This window comes from Oryctolagus cuniculus, chromosome 7 (genome assembly GCF_051225735.1).
Source record: "Oryctolagus cuniculus isolate XC-2025 breed Fujian yellow rabbit chromosome 7, ASM5122573v1, whole genome shotgun sequence".
Taxonomy (NCBI): Eukaryota; Metazoa; Chordata; class Mammalia; order Lagomorpha; family Leporidae; genus Oryctolagus; species Oryctolagus cuniculus.
Window position 1 is genome coordinate 19,513,739 of NC_142873.1, and position 24,021 is coordinate 19,537,759.

Below are 24,021 nucleotides of genomic sequence, written 5' to 3' on the forward strand. Positions count from 1 at the left end.
TGTGACCTATTGCAGACACATATTTAATATCTGAAAATAAAAAGGTAACTTTGAGTCTATTATTCCAAAGAGAAATTTAGAAAAGAGCACAGACCAGCAAGGGAGAAATGAATGACAAAATTGAAAAGGACACATTCTCATTTGGTGAATCCCTTTGGAACTGAGATTACGTTAAACACTTTTAATTTGATTTCTCAAACATAAATTGTGCATAACTGGTGATCATTAGACTGCACTGCAGAACAAGGAGCCTTGCTGTTCCGAATGATTGCCACCAGACCCTTCCGTATCCTGGGCCATCCAAAGGGCATTCCATCCTACTCAACAGTCTTCTTACCAAGTTGAAAAAGAGGCCCAGGTGTGCTACAAAGCATTGCCACAGATTCATTCGGAATCAAATGAGTTCAGAATGGGTGAAAGCAGGTACTGTCCTCGGAATTTTAATAAACCAGAAAACAAGACTGGGCGCTAACAATATTTAAAAAGCCTTGGCCGGCGCCGCGGCTCACTAGGCTAATCCTCCACCTGTGGGGCCGGCACACCGGGTTCTAGTCCCGGTCGGGGCGCCGGATTCTGTCCCAGTTGCTCCTCTTCCAGGCCAGCTCTCTGCTGTGGCCAGGGAGTGCAGCGGAGGATGGCCCAAGTGCTTGAACCCTGCACCCCATGGGAGACCAGGAGAAGTACCTGGCTCCTGCCATTGGATCAGCGCGGTACGCCGGCCACGGCGGCCATTGGAGGGTGAACCAATGGCAAAGGAAGACCTTTCTCTCTGTCTCTCTCTCTGTGTCCACTCTGCCTGTCAAAAAAAAAAAAAAAAAAAAAAAGCCTTACCTTTCTTTAAAGCGCACACGGCCTCTTTTAAGTCTATTTACTTTCCCCCAAAAGGTTGTCTTTAGCAAGATCAAAACATCTGCCCTCCTTCCTTAGGCATCTCCAAATTTTCCATGAGAATAGCAAGGGAGTGGTGATTCCACCCTCCTAAGCTCACAGGTTACTGTGGCAACAATAATCCCATCCTACTGGACTGCTTCTTTGATTTATCAGGAGCAAGCCAGCCAGGAAAAAGGATTATAAATCAGGTCTTTTGTGGGGTGTGTCCCACCTTATATTGATTGGCAGTTTCTGCCCCTAGACTGTGCTTAAAAGCCTCATTACCACCAACCCTACGGGTTTTGCCTTTCTTGGGGATGGCTCTAAGCCACTCTGGTTGGAGGTCCCTGACCCTAATTAATCTTGCTTTTAAACCTTTAAGTCTTGCTTTTCTCTTTGCCTTGTCCACTTTGAAATTCTTCCATGTGAGACAATATGTCCTCTGCCGCCATTTCCCCAAAACACTACAACTCTCTACTCTGAGACCAAACGTAGTCCCTCCTCAGGGAAGCCATTCTCGACCTGGGTGACATTCACATCAACTATGTCAACATTTTGGTTATCAAAGCTTGAGAGACTTTGACTATGCCTTGCTTTAGGACTTTGGTTTTGTTTTCACTAAATGATTCTACTGTTGTGGAGTTCTGCTTGCATATCCTTTGTCTTTAAGCAAACTCTGAGCTTCAAGAACAACATTTACATCTTCCACTTCTTGACTAGGACTCAGCATGGCATTCATTCCCAGCTCCTAAAGGGAGATCATTAATGTCGGATCGATGGACAGGCACTATCGATTGCTGTGAGAATGCCCTGAATATTAGTGAACTTGAGGAAGCTTACGAGCTTCTGGCAGGTTGATTGATTAGACATCATCCAGAACTCTGAATGCCAAAACAAAAGCCACTGCTATTCTGCAGGAGAGTGAAGACAGAAAGGGAGTGAGGGGGGCTGGAAAGAGGGGAGAGCAGTGGCACACAATTTGTGGTTGAACCAGCAGATCCCTTTGCCCTAAACTAAGGACACACAGCCCCCTGAACAGCATGACCTAGAGAAATAAATAGGATCTCATTACAGCTCACCCAGCAAAAGCATTAAGGAAAAACGCCCTCTTCCAAGCCTTTCTGGAATTCAGTGATTCACCACACCCCCCTGGTTGCCTCCAGCTCATTGTTGTTGCCACTGACAGCTGGCCACTAGCATTCAAAGAGATAACAGTTCACAATGCCTACTTTCTCTATTTATTGCAGAAGCCATACTGCTGTGGCTGCTCCTACTGCTCTCAGGATGAGCTGCAGCACTGGAGAGAACAGGAGCGGACAGGATTCCTTGTGCAGGACAGGAGACCCAGGCAGCACTCTCACTCCCCGTGAGGGACCCAGGCCCCCATGAGGCACCCCGTGAGGGTCCCAGGAGCTGAGCCTCAGGCCTTGACTTACTTATTAAGACTTCAGTGGGTTGAACCCGCATTTGCAATGCCAGCATCCCATATCAGAGTGCTGGTTCAGGTCCTGGCTGCCCCACTCTGATCTAGTTCCCTGCTAATGTGCCTGGGAAGGCAGGGTGGGGATGACTCAGGTGCTTGGGCTCCTACCACCCCGGGCAGACGCAGATGGAGTCCTGGCTTCTGGCTTTGGCCTGGCCCAGATCTGCCTGTTGCGACCATTTGGGGAGTGAACAAGCAGATGAAAGATGGATCGTTCTCTCTCCCTCTCTCTGACTCTAAATGTGTGTTGTCACTCTTCCTTTCTAATAAATAAATTAAAAAAAAAAATACTTCTAGTCCCCATGCATTGCTGTGGGCCATTTCTATGTGAGCAGCTCTGGGCAGCCATTTCCCCCAGGGACATGCCGTCTATATGTACTTTGCAAAACTATCTAAACCGTCCTGGCCTTCTAAGTCCCAAAGGGAGTGCCAGCCAGCCACAGAATCAAATGTCAATAGTCATTTGCTTATTTAAAGCACAGTTCTGTTCAAAGAAAGGGAAATGTGGAAGCCACATTCCACAGAACATGAGAGAGGCCCATTTCTTTCATATTAATTAAAAATATGTAGCTGGTAGAGCTCCCAGATGAGCTGTATCATCAGCAGTTCAATCATCATAAAACAATTATTTGTCTTTACTAATCCTCCACTCTCCCTCTCAGCTCTGCTCATTGAGATTTCAATCGCTGAACTGATTTTTTTTTTCCTGTGCAGTCAGAGGCACAGTATTAAATCCCGAGTCCAAATGTCCCAGGCAACTCTGCTCTATTCATAAAACTCACTAACTTTTGCAAAATTGTTACTGAATCCTCTTTGATCTTACGGCTTGTTAGTATTTACATGACCAGATTTTACTTTTTTTCCCAGCACTTTTTTAAACTAAAAGCTTTTCGAAATAAAATTCGCATATAAATATGTACAATTCAACATATTTCAAATATATTAACAGAATCATGCATATATTACCACCACCAAATCCCAGAATATTTTCTTCACCTCTCAAATACATTTCATACCAATATTTTTGGGAACTATCAAACTATTTTTAACACAGGACTATATATATTATAATACATAATATTATAATATAATATTTAAATATAATATATTATGATATATTACATATCATATATGATATATTATATAATATACCTAAATTATATAAAATTTATATATAAAGAATATAAATATGTATTTAATATTAAGTATAAAATATATTTATATATTTATATAATTTATATAAAATACATTCATATATTTTACACAAAATATAAATATATTTATATATTTATATTATTATGAATACATAAAAATACATATATTATATAAATTATATATAATTACATATTATATATAATATATGTATATAATATATAATATTTTTATATAATTTATATATTTTTTTAACAGGCAGAGTTAGACAGTGAGAGAGAGAGAGACAGAGAGAAAGGTCTTCCTTCCATTGGTTCACTCCCCAAATGGCCGCTACGGCTTCCCCTGGTCTCCCATGAGAGTGCAGGGCCCAAGCACTTGGGCCATCCTCCACTGCCTTCCCTGGCCACAGCATAGAGCTGGACTGGAAGAGGGGCAACCAGGACAGAATCCGGCACGCCAGTCGGGACTAGAAACCGGGATGCCGGCGCTGCAGGCGGAGGATTAGCCAAGTGAGCCGTGGCACCCGCCATACATAATTTATATTTCTGATAGTAATGAATGAAATTTCCAATTTCTTTATTTTTAAAAGATTTATTTATTTATTTGAAAGCAGGGTTACAGAGGGGCAGAGGCAGAGAGAGAAAAATTTTCCATCCACTGGTTTACTTCCCAAATGGCTGCAATGGCCAGAGCTGGGCCAATCCAAAGCCAGGATCCAGGAGCTTCTTCCAGGTCTCCCATGCAGGTGCAAGGGTCCAAGGACTTGCACCATCTTCTATTGCTTTCCCTGGCCATAGCAGAGAGCTGGATCAGAAGAGGAGTAGCAGGGACTTGAACCAGCAGCCGTATGGAATGCTGGCATTGCTTGTAGCAGCTTTACCCGCAATGCCAAAGCTCTGGCCCCAAAGGTTCCAATTTCTACACATCCTCACAGACACATTTGACTTTCCCTTTTTTATTTGTTTTTTGATTTAACACCATACTGGTAGACATGAAGTGGTAATTAATTGTAGTTTGGGTTTTCATTTTCCCGAGAATTAATGATATTACATATATTTTCTTGTGCTTATTGACCATTTGTCCTTCTTTGGAGAAATGTCTACTCAAATATTTAGCACATTTTAAGATTATTTGTCATTTGTTTCAGATTGTAAGTGTTTTTATATATACTAGATGCTAGACCTTTATTGGAAATATAGTTTGGAAATACTTTCTCCCATTCTATTGGTTATAATTTCATTTTCTTTATATTTAGTGAAATAAGCCAATCCCCAAAAGACAGATACCATATGTTTTCCCAGATCTGTGGTAACCAATAGAGTATGAAAAAATGCAAAGTATAATTATTTGCATTGCAATCTGCATAAAATTATTCCTGAGCATAAACTGCTGAGAGGAAATGGTTTAAAGTCTAAATGAACTTAATAAAAAAAAGGAACAAGTTTAACAAAGTGCAATTTACCTATTTTTCCTTTTGTTGCTTGTATTTTTGATGTCATATCTCAGAAACTACTGCCTAATTCAAAGTCTCAAAGATTTTATTTTGTGTCTCCTTCCAATACTCTCACAGGTTTAGCTTTTACGTGTGGCCGTCAGTCTACATTGAGCTGGTTTTCATACCTAGTGTGAGGTAGAGGGTCCAGTTTCAGTATTTTGCATGTGGGTATCCAGCTGTGCTAGCATAATTTGTTGAAAAGACTGTTCTTTCTCCCATCCAATGGTCTAAGCACCCTTGTCACAAACCAGCTGACTAAAATGTATAGGCTCATTTCTGAATGCTCACTTCTGTTTCATTGAGCCATACAGACATATGTGTTACCATTTATGCTAGAACCACTTTGTTCTAATTATGGTAGACTTATAGTAATTAAGTTTTAAAATCAAGATATGTAAGTTTCTAATTATTCTTTTTCAAGATTGTTTTAGTTATTTCGATTCCCTTGCACTTTCAAATGCCCTTCAGGATCAGTTAAAAATTTCTTCAACAAAGACAATTGGAATTTTGACAGGAATTAGATTGAATCAATAGATCCATTTGAGGAGTGCTGCCATGTTAACAATATTACATCTTCCAACAATCCACTTGGTCTTCTTTAATTTTTTTCATTTTGCTTTGTGGTTTTCAGCCCACGGATTTTGTATTTCTATTGTTAAATTGATTCCTAAGTTTCTAATTCTTTTTAGAAACTAATGGAAGTAGAACTATTAATTTCATTTTTGGATTTTTCATTGCTAGGGTACAGTAATACAAATACTTTTTGCATAGTGGTCTTAGATCCTCCATGCTGTTGAACTCAATTATTACTTATGATAGGTTTTATGTTTATATGGATTATTTAAGATTTTCTACATACAGGTTTATGTCCTCTATGAAGAGAAATACTTTTACTTTTTTTCTCGCTATTTTAATGGCATTTGTTGATATCAAATTGCCCTAGCTAGAACCTGCAGTATAATGTGAACTAGAAATCCTAAGAGTGAACATCCCAGTCCTGGTCCTGATGTTAAGGGGATGATTTCAGGCAGCTGTGGCATTTATCACACATGCTACTTACCAGGTTGAGGATAATTCTTTTCCTACTTTTGGATATTTTATCATGAAAGGGTTTCTTAATTTTGTCAAGTTCTCATTCTGCTGATCAAGATGACCTTTTTTTGCTCTTTACTTTATTAAAATAGCTGTTTCATTGACTGATCTTCATATATGAAGCCAATTTTTCTTGCCTGTGGTAAATCCCATTCAATCATACCATATAGTTGTTTTCATATGTTGCTGAATTCAGTTTGCTACTATTTCGTTGAGGATTTTTATATAAGTCTTCCAGAAGGGATATCATTCTATAGTTTTCTTGTGGTCTCTCTCTCTCTCTTTTTTTTTTTTTTTTTTTTAGCCAGGTACTTCTCCTGGTCTCCCATGGGGTGCAGGGCCCAAGGACTTGGGCCATCCTCCACTGCACTCCCTGGCCACAGCAGAGAGCTGGCCTGGAAGAGGGGCAACCGGGACAGAATCCGGCGCCCCGACCGGGACTAGAACCCGGTGTGCCGGCGCCGCAAGGCAGAGGATTAGCCTAGTGAGCCACGGCGCCAGCCAGTCTCTCTCTCTCTTTTTTTTTTTTTGTTTTTGTTTTTGTTTTTGTTTTACAGGTAGAGTTAGACAGTGAGAGACAGAGAGAGAGAGAGAAAGGTCTTCCTTTGCCATTGGTTCACCCTCCAATGGCCGCCGCGGCTGGCGCACCACGCCTATCCGAAGGCAGGAGCCAGGTGCTTCTCCTGGTCTCCCATGCGAGTGCAGGGCCCAAGCACTTGGGCCATCCTCCACTGCACTCCCGGGCCACAGCAGAGAGCTGGCCTGGAAGAGGGACAGAATCCGGTGCCCCGACCAGGACTAGAACCCAGGGTGCGGGCACCGAAGGCAGAGGATTAGCCAAGTGAGCTGCGGCGCCGGCCTCTGGTGGTATCTTTATCTAGTTTGGTATCAGGGAGTATATTAGCATTTTCCCCTTGAGTTTCAGGGTAATAGTTTAATTATGCATCATGATTTGCCTGCATTTTTGTTGGTATCTATCAAAACTTTATACACATAGGCCGGCGCCACAGCTCACTAGGCTAATCCTCCGCCTTGGGGCGCCGGCACACTGGGTTCTAGTCCCGGTCGGGGCGCCGGATTCTGTCCCGGTTGCTCCTCTTCCAGGCCAGCTCTCTGCTGTGGCCAGGGAGTGCAGTGGAGGATGGCCCAAGTGCTTGGGCCATGCACCCCATGGGAGACCAGGAGAAGCACCTGGCTCCTGGCTTTGGATCAGCACAGTGCGCCGGCCGCGGCGGCCATTGGAGGGTGAACCCAACAGCAAAGGAAGACCTTTCTCTCTGTCTCTCTCTCTCTCACTGTCCACTCTGCCTGTCAAAAACAAAAACAAAACAAACAAAAAAATAAAACAAACAAAACCAAAAAAACCTTATATACAGTTATATCTTATTTTTTCATCTTTTAAATATTTTTATTTGTTCATTTAAAAAATTATTTATTCATTTAAAAAGCAGAGTTACAAAGAGAGAAGGAGAGACAGAAAGAGAGAGAAATCTTTCATCTACTGGTCTACTCCCCAAATGACCACAACAGCTAGGGTTGGACCAGGCTGAAGCCAGGAACCAGAGGTTTCATTGGGGCCTCTCATGTGGGTGCAGGGGCCCAAGTATTTGGACCATCTTCAGCTGCATTCCCAGGCACATTGGCAGGAAGCTGGATCAGAAGTGGAGCAGCCAGGACTTAGGACTTGAATTGGTGCCCATAGGGGATGCTAGTGTCACATTACATCATAAGGCTGGCCCCACATCATTTTTATTTTTGTAGTTTATTCAGAAGTCTTAGAGAGAGAGACAGAGATCTTTCAAATCCATAGGTTCTCTTCCCAAATGTCTGCAATAGCCAGGGCTGCTTGAGGCTGAAGCCAGTAGCCTAGGACTCAATCTAAGTCTCCCACATGGGGTTCAAGGAATCAAGCATTTTCTTCTGCCGCCTCCAGGGTGTACATCAGCAGAAAGCTGGAATAAGTAGAGAAAGGAGCAGGACTCAAACCCAGACTTTCTAACATGGGCCGCAGCTTCTCTGCTGTACCACAAGTCCACTCCTTTTTTTCCATCTTAAGGTCTAATATCTCTGTATGGTCTATTTACTGAGAATTGGAACATGGGTGAACTTTTGTTTTAGTTTTGCTTATACATATAGTTACATAATATAATAAAGGGACTAGATAAAAGTTACCTACTGTCTTATCTATGGCCATCTCTATGATAACTTCCATAAGGTTATCTAACAGGCAAAGGATTTCTTCTCTCGCTAATCCGCCATGCTCTGCCAATAAACTCATATCACTCCCTTAAGCCTATGTCACATATTACCTTTTCCATGAATTTTCTCATAAAGGAGCTCTCTCCTTTAAACTCCTGTAGCGCTTCTGTTTCAGCCACCCAATAAAGCATACATATGTATGTATTTGCTACAGGATTTTGCTGCAGATTTCAGTGTGTTTTTTTTTTCCCTGAAAGATGTCTGACTCTGCTTTATATCTAATAAGTAACATACACTAGTTCCCACACAACATATGTTGTAGTAACAATCATCTTCACTCATTTTTGATGTAATACTCAGGAATTCCATATGATACATAAAGTTATTATATTAGATACCCATTGCTACTGTTTTTAACTTCATCAAACATGAATAATCAATTAATTTTTACTATATCTCAAGCATTTCCACCTACTCTACAACTACATAAACAAAGCACTTAAAATGGTCTTTCTTCATTGAAACCATATTATATCATAATATGGTAAAATGAAAATTAGAACCTGAGAAGAATGAATTATGTAATAGCTATTTAGCAAAAATAAAAAAATAAAACACTCCAAGGTAAAAGTATGCTCCTCATCCCTCGCCGTGACTTGCTTTTCCAAGAATAAATAAAAGTACCTGGGGTCAGCAGGATGACCGATGTGACAATCAGGGAGCAGATGACCAGAATCACCAGCAGTGCGATTGCGATTCCTTTCCAGTTTCTTTGTGGAGGGTTACTCCCCACCAGCTCCTAAAAACAACAAGAAAGAGAACCCCAGTGAGTAAAGAAATCAAATGGACCAAGAAATTCTATCTCATTTAAATCAACCACCAACACACGAAGCACAAAGAGGAATGTTCCTGGAAGCTGCCAGTAGCTTTTTTTTTTTTTTTTTTTTTTTTTTTTTTTTTTTTTTGACAGGCAGAGTGGACAGTGAGAGAGAGAGAGAGAAAAGTCTTCCTTTTTGCCATTGGTTTACCCTCCAATGGCCGCCGCGGCCAGCGCGCTGCGGCCAGCGCATCACACTGATCCAAAGCCAGGAGCCTGGTGCTTCTCCTGGTCTCCCATGGGGTGCAGGGCCCAAGCACTTGGGCCATCCTCCACTGCACTCCCTGGCCACAGCAGAGAGCTGGCCTGGAAGAGGGGCAACCGGGACAGAATCCGGCGCCTCCACCGGGACTAGAACCCGGTGTGCCGGAGCTGCAGGCGGAGGATTAGCCTAGTGAGCCGCGGCACCGGCTGCCAGTAGCTTTCTGTGCTCCCCTGGTCTCAGTGCCCAGAGGCTTCAGGCTTTCTCCTTCCTGTAACCTAGCAGAACTTTTTCTCTCAAAAAAGAATCTAAGGCACCAGTGTTGCGGTGCAGTGCTTTAAGCTGCCGCCTGCAATGCTGGCATCCCCCTATCAGAGGACTGGTTCCTGAGTCCTGGCTGCACTCCCTCTGAGCCAGTTCCCTGCTAATGCACCTGGGAAGGCAGCCGAGGATGGCCCAAGTGCTTGGGCCCCTGCCACTCTTGTGGGGACCCAGGTGGAGTTCCTGGCTCCAGACCTGTTGTTGAAGCCATTTGGGAAGTGAACCAGTAAATGGAAGGTCGATGTCTCACTCTCTTTCCCTGTTTCTGCCTTTTAAATCATTTAATTAAATAATCTTAAAAAATAAAGAATCTCGGGCCGGTGCTGTGGCATAGCAGATAAAGCTGCCACCTACAGTGTTGGCATCCCATATGGGTTCTGGTTTGAGTCCTGGTTGCTCCTCTTCCGATCCAGCTCTCTGCTATGGCCTGAGAGCAGTAGAAGATGGCCCAAGTTCCTAGGTCCCTGCACCCGCATGGGAGATCCAGAAGAAGCTCCTGACTCCTGGCTTCGGATTGGATCAGTTCTGGCTGTTGTGGCCACTTGGGGAGTGAACAAACAGATGGAAGACCTCTCTCTCTCTCTCTCTTTGCCTCTGTAACTCCACCTTTCAAATAAATAAATAAATCTTAAATAATAAATAATGAATCTGATACATTATGTTAAAGCTTTCGTACAAATCTAATGGTTGTCTCAATGAATTAGACTCTTCGCATGGGGTAATCTTGGAGTTTTCTCGTCATTACAACCAGCTAATACTCCTCAGTCAAGCAAACCCAGGTTTGACAAAATTTTTTGGCCCCAAGTCTTCTCTCATTCCCCCCTCCCCTTTTTCACACTCATACTATTGACTCCTACCAACTTTAAAGGTTATTTAACAATGCAATGTACTAATTTTAATCAACTTCTACTGATGCTTCACTATCTTGAGTCTTTTCTTCCTACCATAGATCTTCACACAAAGTCTCAAGATTTTCCAGCTTTTTCTTCACTAAATAATATACCCATGCCTAGTCTAGGCTTTAAGTCCCCTGAAAGAATCAGACTGGTATTGTAGCAGCTGTTGGAATGGGGAATGGATCTGGAAACATTGCTAACAATTGCTCATGGTTGAGTGAGTCTAGGAAATGAATCAGGCATATTGACTGCTGAGACCAAACTCTAGGGTGGTTATATTATTTATATTCCAAACTGACATCCTTTTGAAAGACAAAGGTGGCAACATTAATTAATGAATAATAAATAATAAACACAATCGTTATATATTAACTTTATTATTAATAAACAGCTATTAATAAGGGCACATGATCATACTGCAAATGGACAACTCCTGTCACTGTATAGATCTGAGATTACTAACGCTCTCTTCTATGGTGTCCACAATTGCAACTTGTATTAACCACGCCTAAATGAAGAGTAAACACTGCAAGCTAGGCTCCGGTGGTCACTGCTATACTCCAGATGTCGCCATGCCACCCAAGGGTGATGGGACGAAGACAGACATTGCAGTGTCAGCCAAGAAAGAAAAAGATCCTGTGAACCAATTTGTAGGCAAGGCCAGAAAGAAGTGGCCCAAAGGCAAAGTTCAAGACAAGCTCAATGACTTAGCTTTATTTGACAAAGCTACCCGTGATGACTCTGTGAGGAAGTTCCCCACTGAGAGCTTCTAACCCCAGGTTGGTACCAGCTGAAAGACTGACGATTCAAGGATCTCTGGCCAGGGCAGGGCTTTAGGAGCTTCGGAGTAAAGGACTTATCAAACCTGTTTTCCAGCACAAAGGTACAATAATTTATACCAGGAATACAAAGGATGGAGATGCGACAGCTACTGAGGAAGATCATGAACAGGCCCAGTGGCTCGTTCATTTGGAAAAATGAAACTTTATTAAATTAAAAAGTGAACAACGCGATAATAAATATATCTTTATCCATGATTGGCAGTTCATAAGATTATATCAAACTGCTTCAAATTATTCAACCACAGGTCCTCCCCAGCCCAAACACACCCACCATATGAACACGGATCAAGGCTGGATAGTGATAAGCCTCAAATACCAAACATTTTGAGTATTCTTATTTGGAAACATATAACATGCAAGAGGAGAAGACTTACTTTGTGTAGCTTCAGAAGGCAGAGTTGGAACAAAAAGAAAATTTCATAGAGACAAAATTGTGAATTGTGTATCAAATAAACTTCAGAATTTCTAACCCAAAGTACTGTATGATAATAAAACGACTTCTTCACCAGGAAGAAAGCAGGATTTGTGAGGATCCCGGAGGACCAGTTCTTCAGGGACAGAAGTGGAAACAGATGATCTTGAGAATGTCCAACACACCATCAGTTATTTGGACATAGAGAGGAAGGAAAAGAAAGATGCAGAACTGTGGAAGCTGGGATTGGGAGTGGAAAAATGGATGCTTCCTGAAAAGGGACAAAGACTCCCTCATCATAAACAAAAATCAATTCAAGGGGCTGGTGCTATGGCACAGTGGGTTAACGCCCTGGCCTGTAGCACCGGCATCCCATATGGGTACCGGTTCTAATCCTGGCTGCTCCTCTTCTGATCCAGCTCCCTGCTATGGCCTAGGATAGCAGTAGAAAATGGCCCAAGTTCTTGGGCCCCTGCACCCACATGGGAGACCTGGAGGAAGCTCCTGGCTCCTGGCTTCAGATTGGTGCAGCTCTGGCTGTTGCAGCCATCTGGGGAGTGAACCAGCAGATGGAAGACCTCTCTCTCTGTCTCTCTCTCTCTCTGTAACTCTGTCTTTCAAATAAATTTTAAAAAATCAATTCAAGATGGATCAAAGATTTGTATGTAATACTGGGAACAATGAAAACAAAGAAAATGTAGGGGAAACACATCAAGATATTGGTGTAGATGATGACTTACTGAACAAGACTCTAAAAGCATAGGCAACAAAAGCAACACAAGAGAAATGGGATAGCATCAAACTCAGAAGCTTCCACACAGCAAAGAACGCAATCAATAAAGTGAAGAGACATCTGACAGAATAGGGGAAAATATTTGCTAGCTACTTATCTAACAAAGGTAAATATTCAGATTATACCAGCAACTCTAAAAACTCAACAACAAAAGCACAACAAATCCAGTTAAGAACTGGGCAAAAGACATTAATAGCAAGTTCTCAAAAGAAGAAACAAATGTATGAAAAAAATTTCCCAATGTCATTAGCCACCAGGGGAATGCAAATCAAAACCACAGTGAGTATCACCTCACTCTTGTCACAATGGGTTCTATCCAAAAGACAGAAAGCAACACATATGGGGAAAGAGGTGAAGAAAGGGGGACTTTTATACACTGTGGGAGGATGTACATTAGTGCAACCATCATAGAAAATGGCACAGAGATTCCTGAAAATGCTAGAAACACAACTGTCATATGATCCAGCAGCCCTACTACCGGGTATACACCTAAAATACAGGAACACACTGTGTCAAGGAGACACCTGCTCCACCATATTTTCAGCAGCACTATTCACAATAGCCAAGATACACAATCAACCAAGGTATCCATCATTAGATGTATGGATAAACTAATGTAGCATACATGCACCACAGAATACTATCCAGCCATAAGAAGGAGTGAAATCCTGTCATTTGTAGTAAAATGGATAGACTAGAGGATATCATGTTGAGTGAAATAAGCCAGACATAGAAAGACAAATAATGCATATTGTCCCTCAATGTGGAAGCTAAACAAACAAAAAATACAAGGCTGTTTTGATAATAACTGCTCTTTAGTATGTCTTAAAATTTGGTATTTTGATGCCTCTGGCTTTGTTTTATTGTATAAGATTGCTTTAGCTATTTGGGGTCTCTTGTGTTTCCATTTGAATTTCAGCATCATGTTTTCTATACAGCCTGGTACTGGTATAAAAACAGATGGACAGACCAATGGAATAAAATAGAAGCACCAGAAATCAATCCAAGCATCTACAACCAGCTTATATTTGACAAAGGAGCTAAAATCAATCCTTGGAGCAAGGACAGTTTCTTTAACAAATGGTGCTGGGAAAACTGGACTTCCACATGCAGAAGTATGAAGCAAGAGCCTTACTTTACACCTTACACAAATAATCCACTCAAAATGGATTAAAGACCTAAATCTATGACCTGATACCATCAAATTGTTAGAGAAAATAGGGGAAACTCTGCAAGACATTGGCATAGGTAAAGACTTCCTGAAAAGACCCCAGAGGCATAAGTAATCAAAGCCAAAATTAACAAATGGGATTTACATCAAATTGAGAAGATTCTATACTGCAGAAAAAAAAAAAAAACACTCAGGAAACTGAAGAGGCAACCAACAGAATGGGAGAAATTATCTGAAAACTATTCAACTGATAAATATTTAATAACCAGAATATATAAAGAGATCAAGAAAGTCAACAACAAAACAAACAGCCCATTGAAGAAATGTGCAAAGGACTTAAACAGACATTTTCAAAAAAAATCCAAATGGCCAACAGACACATGAAAAAATGCTCAGGATCAATAGCCATCACAGAAATGCAAATCAAAACCACAATGAGTTTCACCTCACTCCAGTTAGAACGGCTTTCACACAGAAATCAACATATTCCTAAAATTGTACTTATGAAATACATGAAGTTTGTATTGTGGAGTTCTGTTATGAGTAATTAATTCAAACCCTAAGTTAGCTTAGATTAAGTACATTGAAGTTAAAAAAAAGACAGGCCTAAGGGTACAGGAGTGAAAGAGTAAAACTATTCCTGGAATTTAGATTCTTCCACATTCCTGTATGACGTCTAGCCCCTGAGTTGCTCAAATGCACCAATGAAATGCATAAATAATAAGGAACTCACCTATGTGCGTAGTGACGTATGTACTTGCTTACTCTAGTGCATAAAAATGCTGGGAGGGGGAGGGATGGGGCTTCTCGCCTCAGCGCTGCACTGCGTTGTAGGTGCCGGTGGGAGCCCCAGCTAGCTGAAAATAAAACCCCCTTGCTTTTGCATCTGTGACTGTCTTTTGTGGGTAAATTGGGAAAAGTCTCAAGGTCTAAAACCCAACAGTCTTTCTTAAATAAAATTTTCTTGGCCAGGGGTTGGGGAAGAAATGGCAAACTGTTTCTATGTGTTTGTAATCAATACTATGTTTGTTATTCAACAAATATAAGCCCTTTCAATTAAAAAAAAAAACAATCTGAGCACAAAATAGTGATTTGTAGAGGCTGGAGGGGGGATGGAAGGGATAAAAAGTTTTTGGATTAAAAAAATAGGGAAGCTGAGTGTGGTTCATTAATTGTGACAAAGAAAGTAATACAAGATGTTAAAAGGGGAAGTGGAGTGAGAAACATATAGGAACTTTTGGTTTTACTACCTCAAAATTTTCACTTTGTAAATGTAAGACCATTATCAAATAAAATGTTAAAAAACTGAACAAAAAACCAAATCTCTGCTTCCTCCAGGCCCACGGCGCTAAGATATTTTGCACTGAAACTCAATTCAGTTCCTATTATTGAATGAACTAATGCACAGGAAGATAACCACATGGGCAGCAACAGCATATCACACTTCGGTGAAAGGGTTCTGGGTTCTGGACACCATTTCCTAAGAACAGAGGCATCGCATTCTCTTTCAGGCAGTGTTCTTGCATTTAGGAAGCAGGGTAATTTTACCCATGAGAACAAAGATGTTCTTTACGAAATTCCATTTCATTTGTCAAGTTTCATTTTTCAGAGTGCAGGTAATTTTCTTTTACCACACAAACAACATTGTAACATAATAAAGGGAAATAAAAGGAAAAATGAAAAATATGGCTAATTCAAGCAATCAAAACTTTAATCTTTTCCATATGCCTTTTTAGTTCTGGTCTGTGTGCACATTTAATTTTTTATAAAGGTATGCCCAGAGAATAGATATGGCTTTTCAGTTAAAATACAGGTTAATGTGTGCTTCCTTGAACATTCAGTTTTGCTTCCAAAATTCAGACTTCCTAATTTTAACTTGGCAGAGTTGAACTATGAAAAATTGAAGTAGAACTGACCCTGATTTCCATAAAGAATAAGTGGAGTCAGTCAATTATCCCTTGACACATTAGTGTATTTCTCAGCAGAAGCATATATTTTTGGTCCACAATGGTGAAAATGAGGTTATAAAACATTTCCCATAATATTTGATACTATATGGATACTTGGAGGTCCAGTAAAATGACAATGAATGTTTACAACCTACATTTGATCTAAAAAAGGGACTAAATCTCCCACCTGCTCATTATCCATCAATTCACCCACCCACCAATCCATCGATCTACATCTGTCCATTTACCTATTCACCAACCCAGGTGTCCACATCTGTCCACACGTGCACCCACCTATCCATCCACCCACCCACATATCCACCTCTCATTTATCTGGGGTTTATTCTCCTAGGCTCTAGATACAGAAACTTGGATACAGAACTGAATAAAACAGACAACAGCACAGTTATCAAGCCCAGGTCAATAATCTTTTTCCATATTTCTTTCTTGTTGTCTAGATCAGGGATGATGGGACCATCAATAGTTAGATAAGTCTGCTAAGAGAAGAAAAAAGTAAGACAAGGTGGCTCAGGTAAGCTATTGGCATACGAGAAGGGCAGAGAGACCTTCTGAGTAAGATGTTTGCTCACTACCGAGAGAAGATAACTCAGGTAGAGGCAGTGAGAGGCACCCATACTTCAAGACAGCACAGGCTTCAGCGTGGAGGACAAGAAGGAACAGTGGTTAGAGCGGCAAGGGCGAGGTGACTGAGATGACAGAGGACAGTGTGGGTGCAAGGGGTCAAGGAGGGCAGGACCTGGCAGTCCAGTGCTGCCTTCTGGTTACCTCTGAATGAAAGAGGTTTGGGCACAGGAGAGGGTGTGACCCCAATTCCCACTTAGAAATATAACCAGGAGAGCTGCTCCATGGAGATCAACCAGGGAAACCAAGGTGGGGACAGGAAGGGCCAGCAAGGAAGACAGAATGACAGTGATTCGTCTCAGGTAGTGTTGGTGCACGTGGTGAGTAGCTGAATCTTGGGCATATTATAAAAAGATGTTAGTCAATAGTGCTATTGCAAACAGATGATTCAGAGCTGATGTTGGGGTACATCTATGTATCATGTCAGTATTGGCAGATCTCTCTGCTCAAGATGAATGTCCTTTGTGACATCACATAGTTACTGTGTCCCCAACAGTGACTCCGTTGCATCCTGTTTTACCCACACATTTTAGGCAGGGAATGCCTTCAAGCTTGTGGAAAACATGGATTCATCTCATCTTGGCCTGAGCTTCCTTATAGCTTCCCTGCATTTCCCTCACCTCCTGTCTCGTAACTCCATGTTTTATGAGGAGTGCATATTCCAACATTATCCCTAAGGAGAAGATGATTTAAAAAATTAGAGAAGAGCTGCAACGATGGAAGAGATGAGACAAAAGGAACTGATTACTTAAGTTCTATAAAGGTCAAATGCAAACACGTTTAAAAACACATTATAATTTATAAAAAACTATAGAAACATAAGATATTACTTGACTATGTATTGCTATCACCACTAAATGATGTTTCCGTGGTATTTGACATATAATACAGAAGGAACTCAAACAAGCATCACACTTCCTATACTTTATAAAGGAAGTCAAGGGTACACAGTATCACGTTCCTTTTACCGCATACCTTGTTGCAACATCTTAAAGCAGGGAAATGAGAATTTTTACTTTGGTTGGGTGCCCAGAGCAGGGTGATCCTGACTCCATGACAAACGGAGTGATGTACTCTTTAAGCAGCAGACAACCACCTTGAGTGTGTCTCGTACAAACACAGGGTAGTGCTTGCTTTATGTATTTTGAGTACTGCAGAGTTAGAGGCACAGGAAGAGCTGTACCCAGCAGAAGTGGGATTGGAAGTTGGTTTCCCAACAATCTGAAGCCTCTTCCTAAAGACAGCTCTACCATTGGAGACTGGAGTGTGGGGAGCCACAGATGCAGGAGGGTCGTGGTGGTAGGCAGACAGCAGGGACTCTGCTGACCCTATGACGGGGACAGCTGGCAATTTCACATTTTATTTTCCTTAGTGAAAGGCAGAGAGGTCAACCAGATGGCCCTCTCACTAGGGAAGGAGGAAGTGAATTAAATTATTTTCTCACAATAATCCATCTTTGAACCCATCAATCTCCTCTTCTACCAGGCAGCTTTCATAAGTATATTAAGACTAAAGAAAAGATGCCTTTTCTAGGATTACTTAAATCCAAGGTTAGGTAATGGGCATTTTTTTAATTCCAGAAGATATATATATATACACACACACACACACATAAATGTACACATATACATATATAGGCATATATGTATATATACATATGCATATACACACATATACATATACATATACATACACACACACACACACACACACACACACATATATATATATATAAATCAGCAAGTGGTTGGGCTTACTATTCCAGGCTGGACATGAAAATAGGAGCCCATCTCATTTAAGCAAGCAGATCCCAGCTTGTGGCCCGACAGAGCAGGGTATATACCTAACAGCAGAGAATTTTTCCTTTTGCAAGACTAGCTTCCTCGTGTCTGGTGCTTTGCTTCTTGTAAGCACTTTTGAGATGCGTTTGCTGGCTGTGAGTGTGAGGAGGGAAGGCGGAGTAGGTATGGCCACAAGATAGGAATCAGTGCTTGACTCCATATGAATGACCGTGACAGATGCAGGGCTGGGTGGGCTAAGCACGCATTTCTGAAAGACAGAAGCAACCAATGGCGTGGCAACGGGAGGGGTGGGAACAGAGGCAGAGACAAGCCTACCCCCAAATATGCTGTTGATGACATTAACCAGAAGCTAATTTTGGTTGACCAGCCCTGCTTCGGAGAACCAGCTGTTAATTAGGAATCTCCATCGTCTTCATGAAAGAATAACCAGACACAAAATCTCCAGCGCGCCCTTCTCTGGACACCTGCCACCACACGGCTCTGTGCTTAGAAGAAGGCTCTGTCCCTCCCTCGGGTTCTCCACCACTCGTTCTGTCTGTGCCTTGTGGACTTACCTAGGAGCCACTCTCCATTTCTCATTCAAACTTAGAAACTTCTAAGGTTGACTATTTTACATAACATGACTTCATATTACTGCCTGAGGGCACAGCACTTTGAAATCACATCCTCCACCATTACTAAGACAGCTGCCAGCCCTCTGCCTGCAGTTCAGCAAAGCTGAGTATGGAAAATGAGCTTCTGCTCTATCCATTCTTCTAGAAAAAAAAAAAAAAAAAAACAACAGGTGGATTAATGACTCCAATATCTATGTCAAATTTTTTTGGTTGTTTTTACCTCAAATTCAAACACCCAAGCTCAAATTATTTTAAGCTCTTCAGTTTAATTGGCTGTGTCTGATAGGTTCTTTTATGAAATTAATTCAAAATGTTAGAAATTCTTACCTGCAGAGTTCCTTCTAACTTGGAGCTATTTTGATATAATGTTTTAAAAGGTATCAAGTTGTTCCATTTATACCCCAAAGCAATGGCACTGTGACCTTAACGCCCTCAGGAGAAATTTAACAACCTAACGTGCCAGAGAGAAATCCTTTTGTGAGAATGTGGCTATCAAAGTAAGCTGCAGGATTCAAAATGGAGCATTCATATCCTTCACCATGGCTGGTTATGATAACAATGTCTTAGCATCTTCAGATAATGACTGCCTTTGCATGGAGTCCCCGAAACCCACAGGCAATTCTGAGACTAGTTTTCTATACTGGGAAGCTGCTTTTTGGCAAGCTCAATGGATCACTTCTCAAAGTCAGAAATCCCTGCAGGCACTCAATAAATATTAAGTAGTTAACAACCAAGTCTCAAAGACAAGACCCACCAGCAATTTAATAGCAGAAACTAAAACAATTCAAGCTCATTTTTTCCAAAGGGTTTCCCACCCCAATACAAAACTCACTCCAACTCAGTGCAGATGCCCTGTGAACAGTGCTCAGGCAAAATGACTTCAACTGCCCTCCTCCATCTCCCTGGGGCTGCTGGAAGCCACATTTCTGCCCCAGGAGCCTGCGCCTCTCCTCTACAGCCTTAGATAGTTAACATAACCTGGGTCAGAAGTCTATTTCAGAATCTTAGGTGTGGGATTAAAATATTCCAATTTTCTCTTGGCTGTTGTTATGAAAAAGGGAAGGTAGGTGGGGGGAATTAAGTGTCTGTTTCCGTATGGTGTAGGGAAATAATACAGGCCTACAGAATGAGAGGCATGAATTAAAGAGGCTCAGTGCAAAAGGATGAGAGCAAAATGATAAGAAGCAAAAAAGATAAGTGGAGAGAGAAGGCGCCCCTATTGGTTTTCCATTCTTGGCTTCTTCCCCCCTGGGGCCTGGATGAATTTTTCCCTTAGATTTAATAAGGCACTCCCATTACTTCATGAAATATTTCATTTCTCCTCTTAGTTAAACTAGTTTGAATTGATTTCTGCAATTTTGGGATGAAGAAGCTGAATACATAGCAAGTAAAGACACCATTGCAGCAGTCGTGGCCCTGGCCCTGGCTCCACATCTCGGAGGGTGTGCTGCGTGCACTAAGGAAGATCTTACTCCTGTTTGACCCTTGTTCCATGTCTAGGAGTCCATGCTGTGTTCACATGCTTCTGTTTATTTTTTTGTGGCATATTGTGGCCAAGAGTGCACTGAAAAACCATGTGAAAATTTTAATCATCCCCTTGGTTTATAATTTTGAAATCACTGATTTGCAAATCTGATGTGTAATTTTCTTTGAAAAGCTATGTTATTCCACATATATGTAGAGTTATTTTTCCATGGAAACTCTTAACAATTACCCTCACAGAGCCTCAGGAATCCAACTTGTCATCATTTGTGTCCCCCTCTGTGACAGGAGGAAGCTGACCCAAAATGAAGCCAGCACCTGCCAAGGCAATTGGCACAACACAATGTGCACAAGGCTCTTGAGGAGAAAGTGCTCTTCCTAAGAGATTTTTTTTTAACATTCAGGATCAAATTACTCAAAAGAAAGGCTGTAGCATTTAAAAAATACAGTTGGCCTAGAATAAAGCTTACTTAGTAGACTAATGTTAAAGTCATTGGTCTGATACACAGCATCTTCATATTGCTTGGTCTACTTGAGAGACTTACAGCATCAGAGAAATCATTGGTCACAGGATACAACCATTACTGATCACAAGGTCTTCATTCTAACTGCAACCTTAACCCACCTTTGTCATGTTGCCTAACATCCACAGGATCTGGAGACCAGGATGTGTATGTCCTAGTGGGAGGAGAAGGTGCCATTATTCTGTCTACCAGAGTGGTGTATTCCATGAAACAGGCTGTGATATGGTGATGAAGAGAACAACCTACTACTACAGGCATGGCATGGATGAAATCTCATGAATGTAATTTTACAAGAAATAGGTCACACACTAGAGAACATAGGATAAACCATTTCATTTATATAAAGTTCAAAAAGGGGCAAAATGACACTACTGGTATAAGAAAGGGGCTCACACTTAAATCTATGAAGACAATCAAAAAAGGGATTTCTAGAAAATCCAGGCTGTCGCATAGCCCGGGAGGGCAAGGAGTCTCAACTGGCAAGGAGAAGTCAAGGTGCAGGGGCTTCCGGGGTCCTGGCTGCAGCCTGTTCCTTGAGCTGCATGGAGGTTACTGAGAGTTTCAGGTAATAGTCATCTGTTAAGTGCTATGTTCACATGTCATATAGTTACTGCATTGCAATACGTCACAACAGCAAAGGTTAGCTACGTGGACTGTACTCCAATTTCGTGAGGCTAAGCACTGGCCAAAAAGAGTGAACTGAGGAAATACTTCTCTGGACTTAACAACAGGTAGGAGGGAGGCAAATTAAATGACATTGTGAGACAGGGCCATGGGCAGGAAGTGCACAGTGCTACAATACAATATAATGATGTGGGGGCAGGGGATAATAAGTTATTGGGGGAAGGCCAGGGCTCTCTGAGGAAGACAAATTTAGGTACAAGGTTGAAGGATACACAAGGACTAGGGGGGAAATAGCTGGTGTCCCAGCAAAGGAGGCACAGAACGGTGGGTGTGAGCCTGGTGCTACACAGTGAGCAGAATCTTTGTGCTTCACACCAAATGCGATGGGAAGCCAGTGAGGGATTCTCTAAACCAGCATGAACAACTTTCAGAAGTCAGGCATTAGTTCATTATACAATCTGACTACTGACATCTGAAAAAGTACAGAGAAAGCCAAGGAGTGATTACTTTCCCCACGGAGCCTTAAAATGTGTCAACTATCAGGCCAAGATGGGATCAAACACATCCAAACATAAAATATTCACATAGCAACTATAAAAATTAGTGGGAGAAAATAAATGGCACAAGCTTGACTGCAGGATATGTCATCACATCACTTCATTCTATTGTCTAAATGTAGTTTGTTCCTAATATTTATTCACTGTGCAAAGCTCTGACATAAATTTCTTTTATGTATCATGGACCATTTACTATAAGTAGAAGGTAGCAACAAATTACAAAATCAATGGTGCATAGATCTCAGGATGGTAAAGCAGCTTTCTAATCATTGTATTTCCATATTCAGGAGGACAACAAATGACTTTAAGATGGCAAGAACAAGTTTTAAATAACATTTAGCAACTGACACATGTCTCTCAATAATCACACCAGGATCCTGTTGGACTCACTTTCCCAAGTCTGTTCTGTTGGCTCATTTACTTCATTTTCATTGTTGGTGGCTCTTATCTTTTCATAAAGGGGCTAAAAGCACAACAGAGGATAATAATTAGCTTGAGGAGCCTAAACTAGACCAGAGCAAAACATACAATCCTGCATGATCCCAATAGCAAGTAGATGGCCATGAACTTAGGACAAGCCTGATTCCCATTCGTGAAACTCATGGGAAAGGGTTGGCACAGGACAGCCTGAGAAACGATTTGTAGTCCCTCTCAATCTCTCTCTCTCTCCCCTCTCTATTTTTCTCTCCCACCACTCCACTGCCACTCTCCCTCACAAACCTAGTTAATACCCATTAATCCATGACATAAATGAGACTCCCCCTCTCTGGAATATTCACGAACATTGAAGCAACAACAAACAAGGATCAAACATGTTGAAGAGATTCAAATATCCAGGGAATCATTCATTGCATCATCTATGGGATGTGGTGCTTTTCAGATCTGAAGAGTACTTGGATTAGAAAATGCTAGTGAGCAGTGCAGAACCAAAGGTGGGAGGAAAGAAGAAATTGGAAGAAGAATTGCAAAAGCAATGAGAAAAAATGCAAGAGAATATAAGATACAGGGACAGTGGGAGTAGATTGCTACACTGAAGACAGTAGCAATTCAAGAGAAATGAAGAACCAAGTGCAAGAATCCAACTGTCTGGATTGTCTGGGTGGAAGCAAACAACCACACATGTTAGCAGACACTGCAGGCATTACATTTGTGTACAAAATTCTGACTGCACAATTAAGAAAGGGAGGAAAAGGCAGAATGTAGATTTATGGTGGCCTTTTTATAACAGCTATATACATGGGACATATTCAAATAATGTCTACCTGAAATTATTCAAATGTATTCTGTACATTAAGCAGCAAAACTTGAGTAATTTCAAAGTTGCACATGTTAGGAACAAGATAGGCAAGTTCATATCTTAAACTCAATTCAGATTGTTCAGTTTTTACTTCAGTTTTATCAATCAAGTTTAAATCATTAGTTTATGATCAAATGTTTTTATATATCGCTGTTTTAAAAGGATTGAGGACAATTTTAATGTTGTTATAGGCAAAATGTATTTAAAACACCCCACAATTTATGATGTATCGAGAAGAGCTAAGGCATGTGTTTTAATCATAGCATGTATATCACAAAGGGAAAAATACAAATCATCTTTCTACTTTAGATATTGAATAACAGATGGAATGAATTTGTAGGGAACCTACAGGAAAGCAAACAGGGCTTATTTTGCTGGAAAACTGGAACTGTAAGAAAAGGTCAAGGTAATTAGTATACTTACCTAAGGAAAATGGATGAGGCTTACACCTAATTATTGCCTCCATGTATAATGCATTCAATGCAAAGGTTTTTGGACAAAAGAAATAATAACTATCTAGTCCCTGGGACAAGGAAAAAATTAATTAATAATATAAGAAGGATTATTTGAAATAACTTTATGTGTTTATCCAAGTGCTGCTATGAAAGCGACTTTAAAATCCCCGCGGTGGGGGTGGGGTGGAACATATAAAATGTAGATCTCAGGGTCCCCTAGACCTACTGAATTGGAATCTCTGGAGTTAGGGTTACAGAGTGTTCATT

The 24,021-nt window shown here is 41.1% G+C and overlaps 1 protein-coding gene and 1 pseudogene across 5 annotated transcripts in view; one reads left to right on the forward strand and one right to left on the reverse strand.

Moving 5' to 3' along the window:
• DPP6 (dipeptidyl peptidase like 6) overlaps window positions 1-24,021 on the reverse strand; it is a 1,254,484-nt gene that overhangs the window by 490,318 nt on the left and 740,145 nt on the right. For all 5 annotated transcript variants that reach the window (XM_051857103.3, XM_051857105.3, XM_070077270.2 and 2 more), the window contains exon 2: window positions 8,979-9,093. In XM_051857103.3, the coding sequence (XP_051713063.3) occupies window positions 8,979-9,093 (115 nt within the window). The remainder of the gene's footprint in view (window positions 1-8,978; window positions 9,094-24,021) is intronic.
• On the forward strand, window positions 11,163-11,571 carry LOC149125349 (small ribosomal subunit protein eS25 pseudogene; annotated as a pseudogene).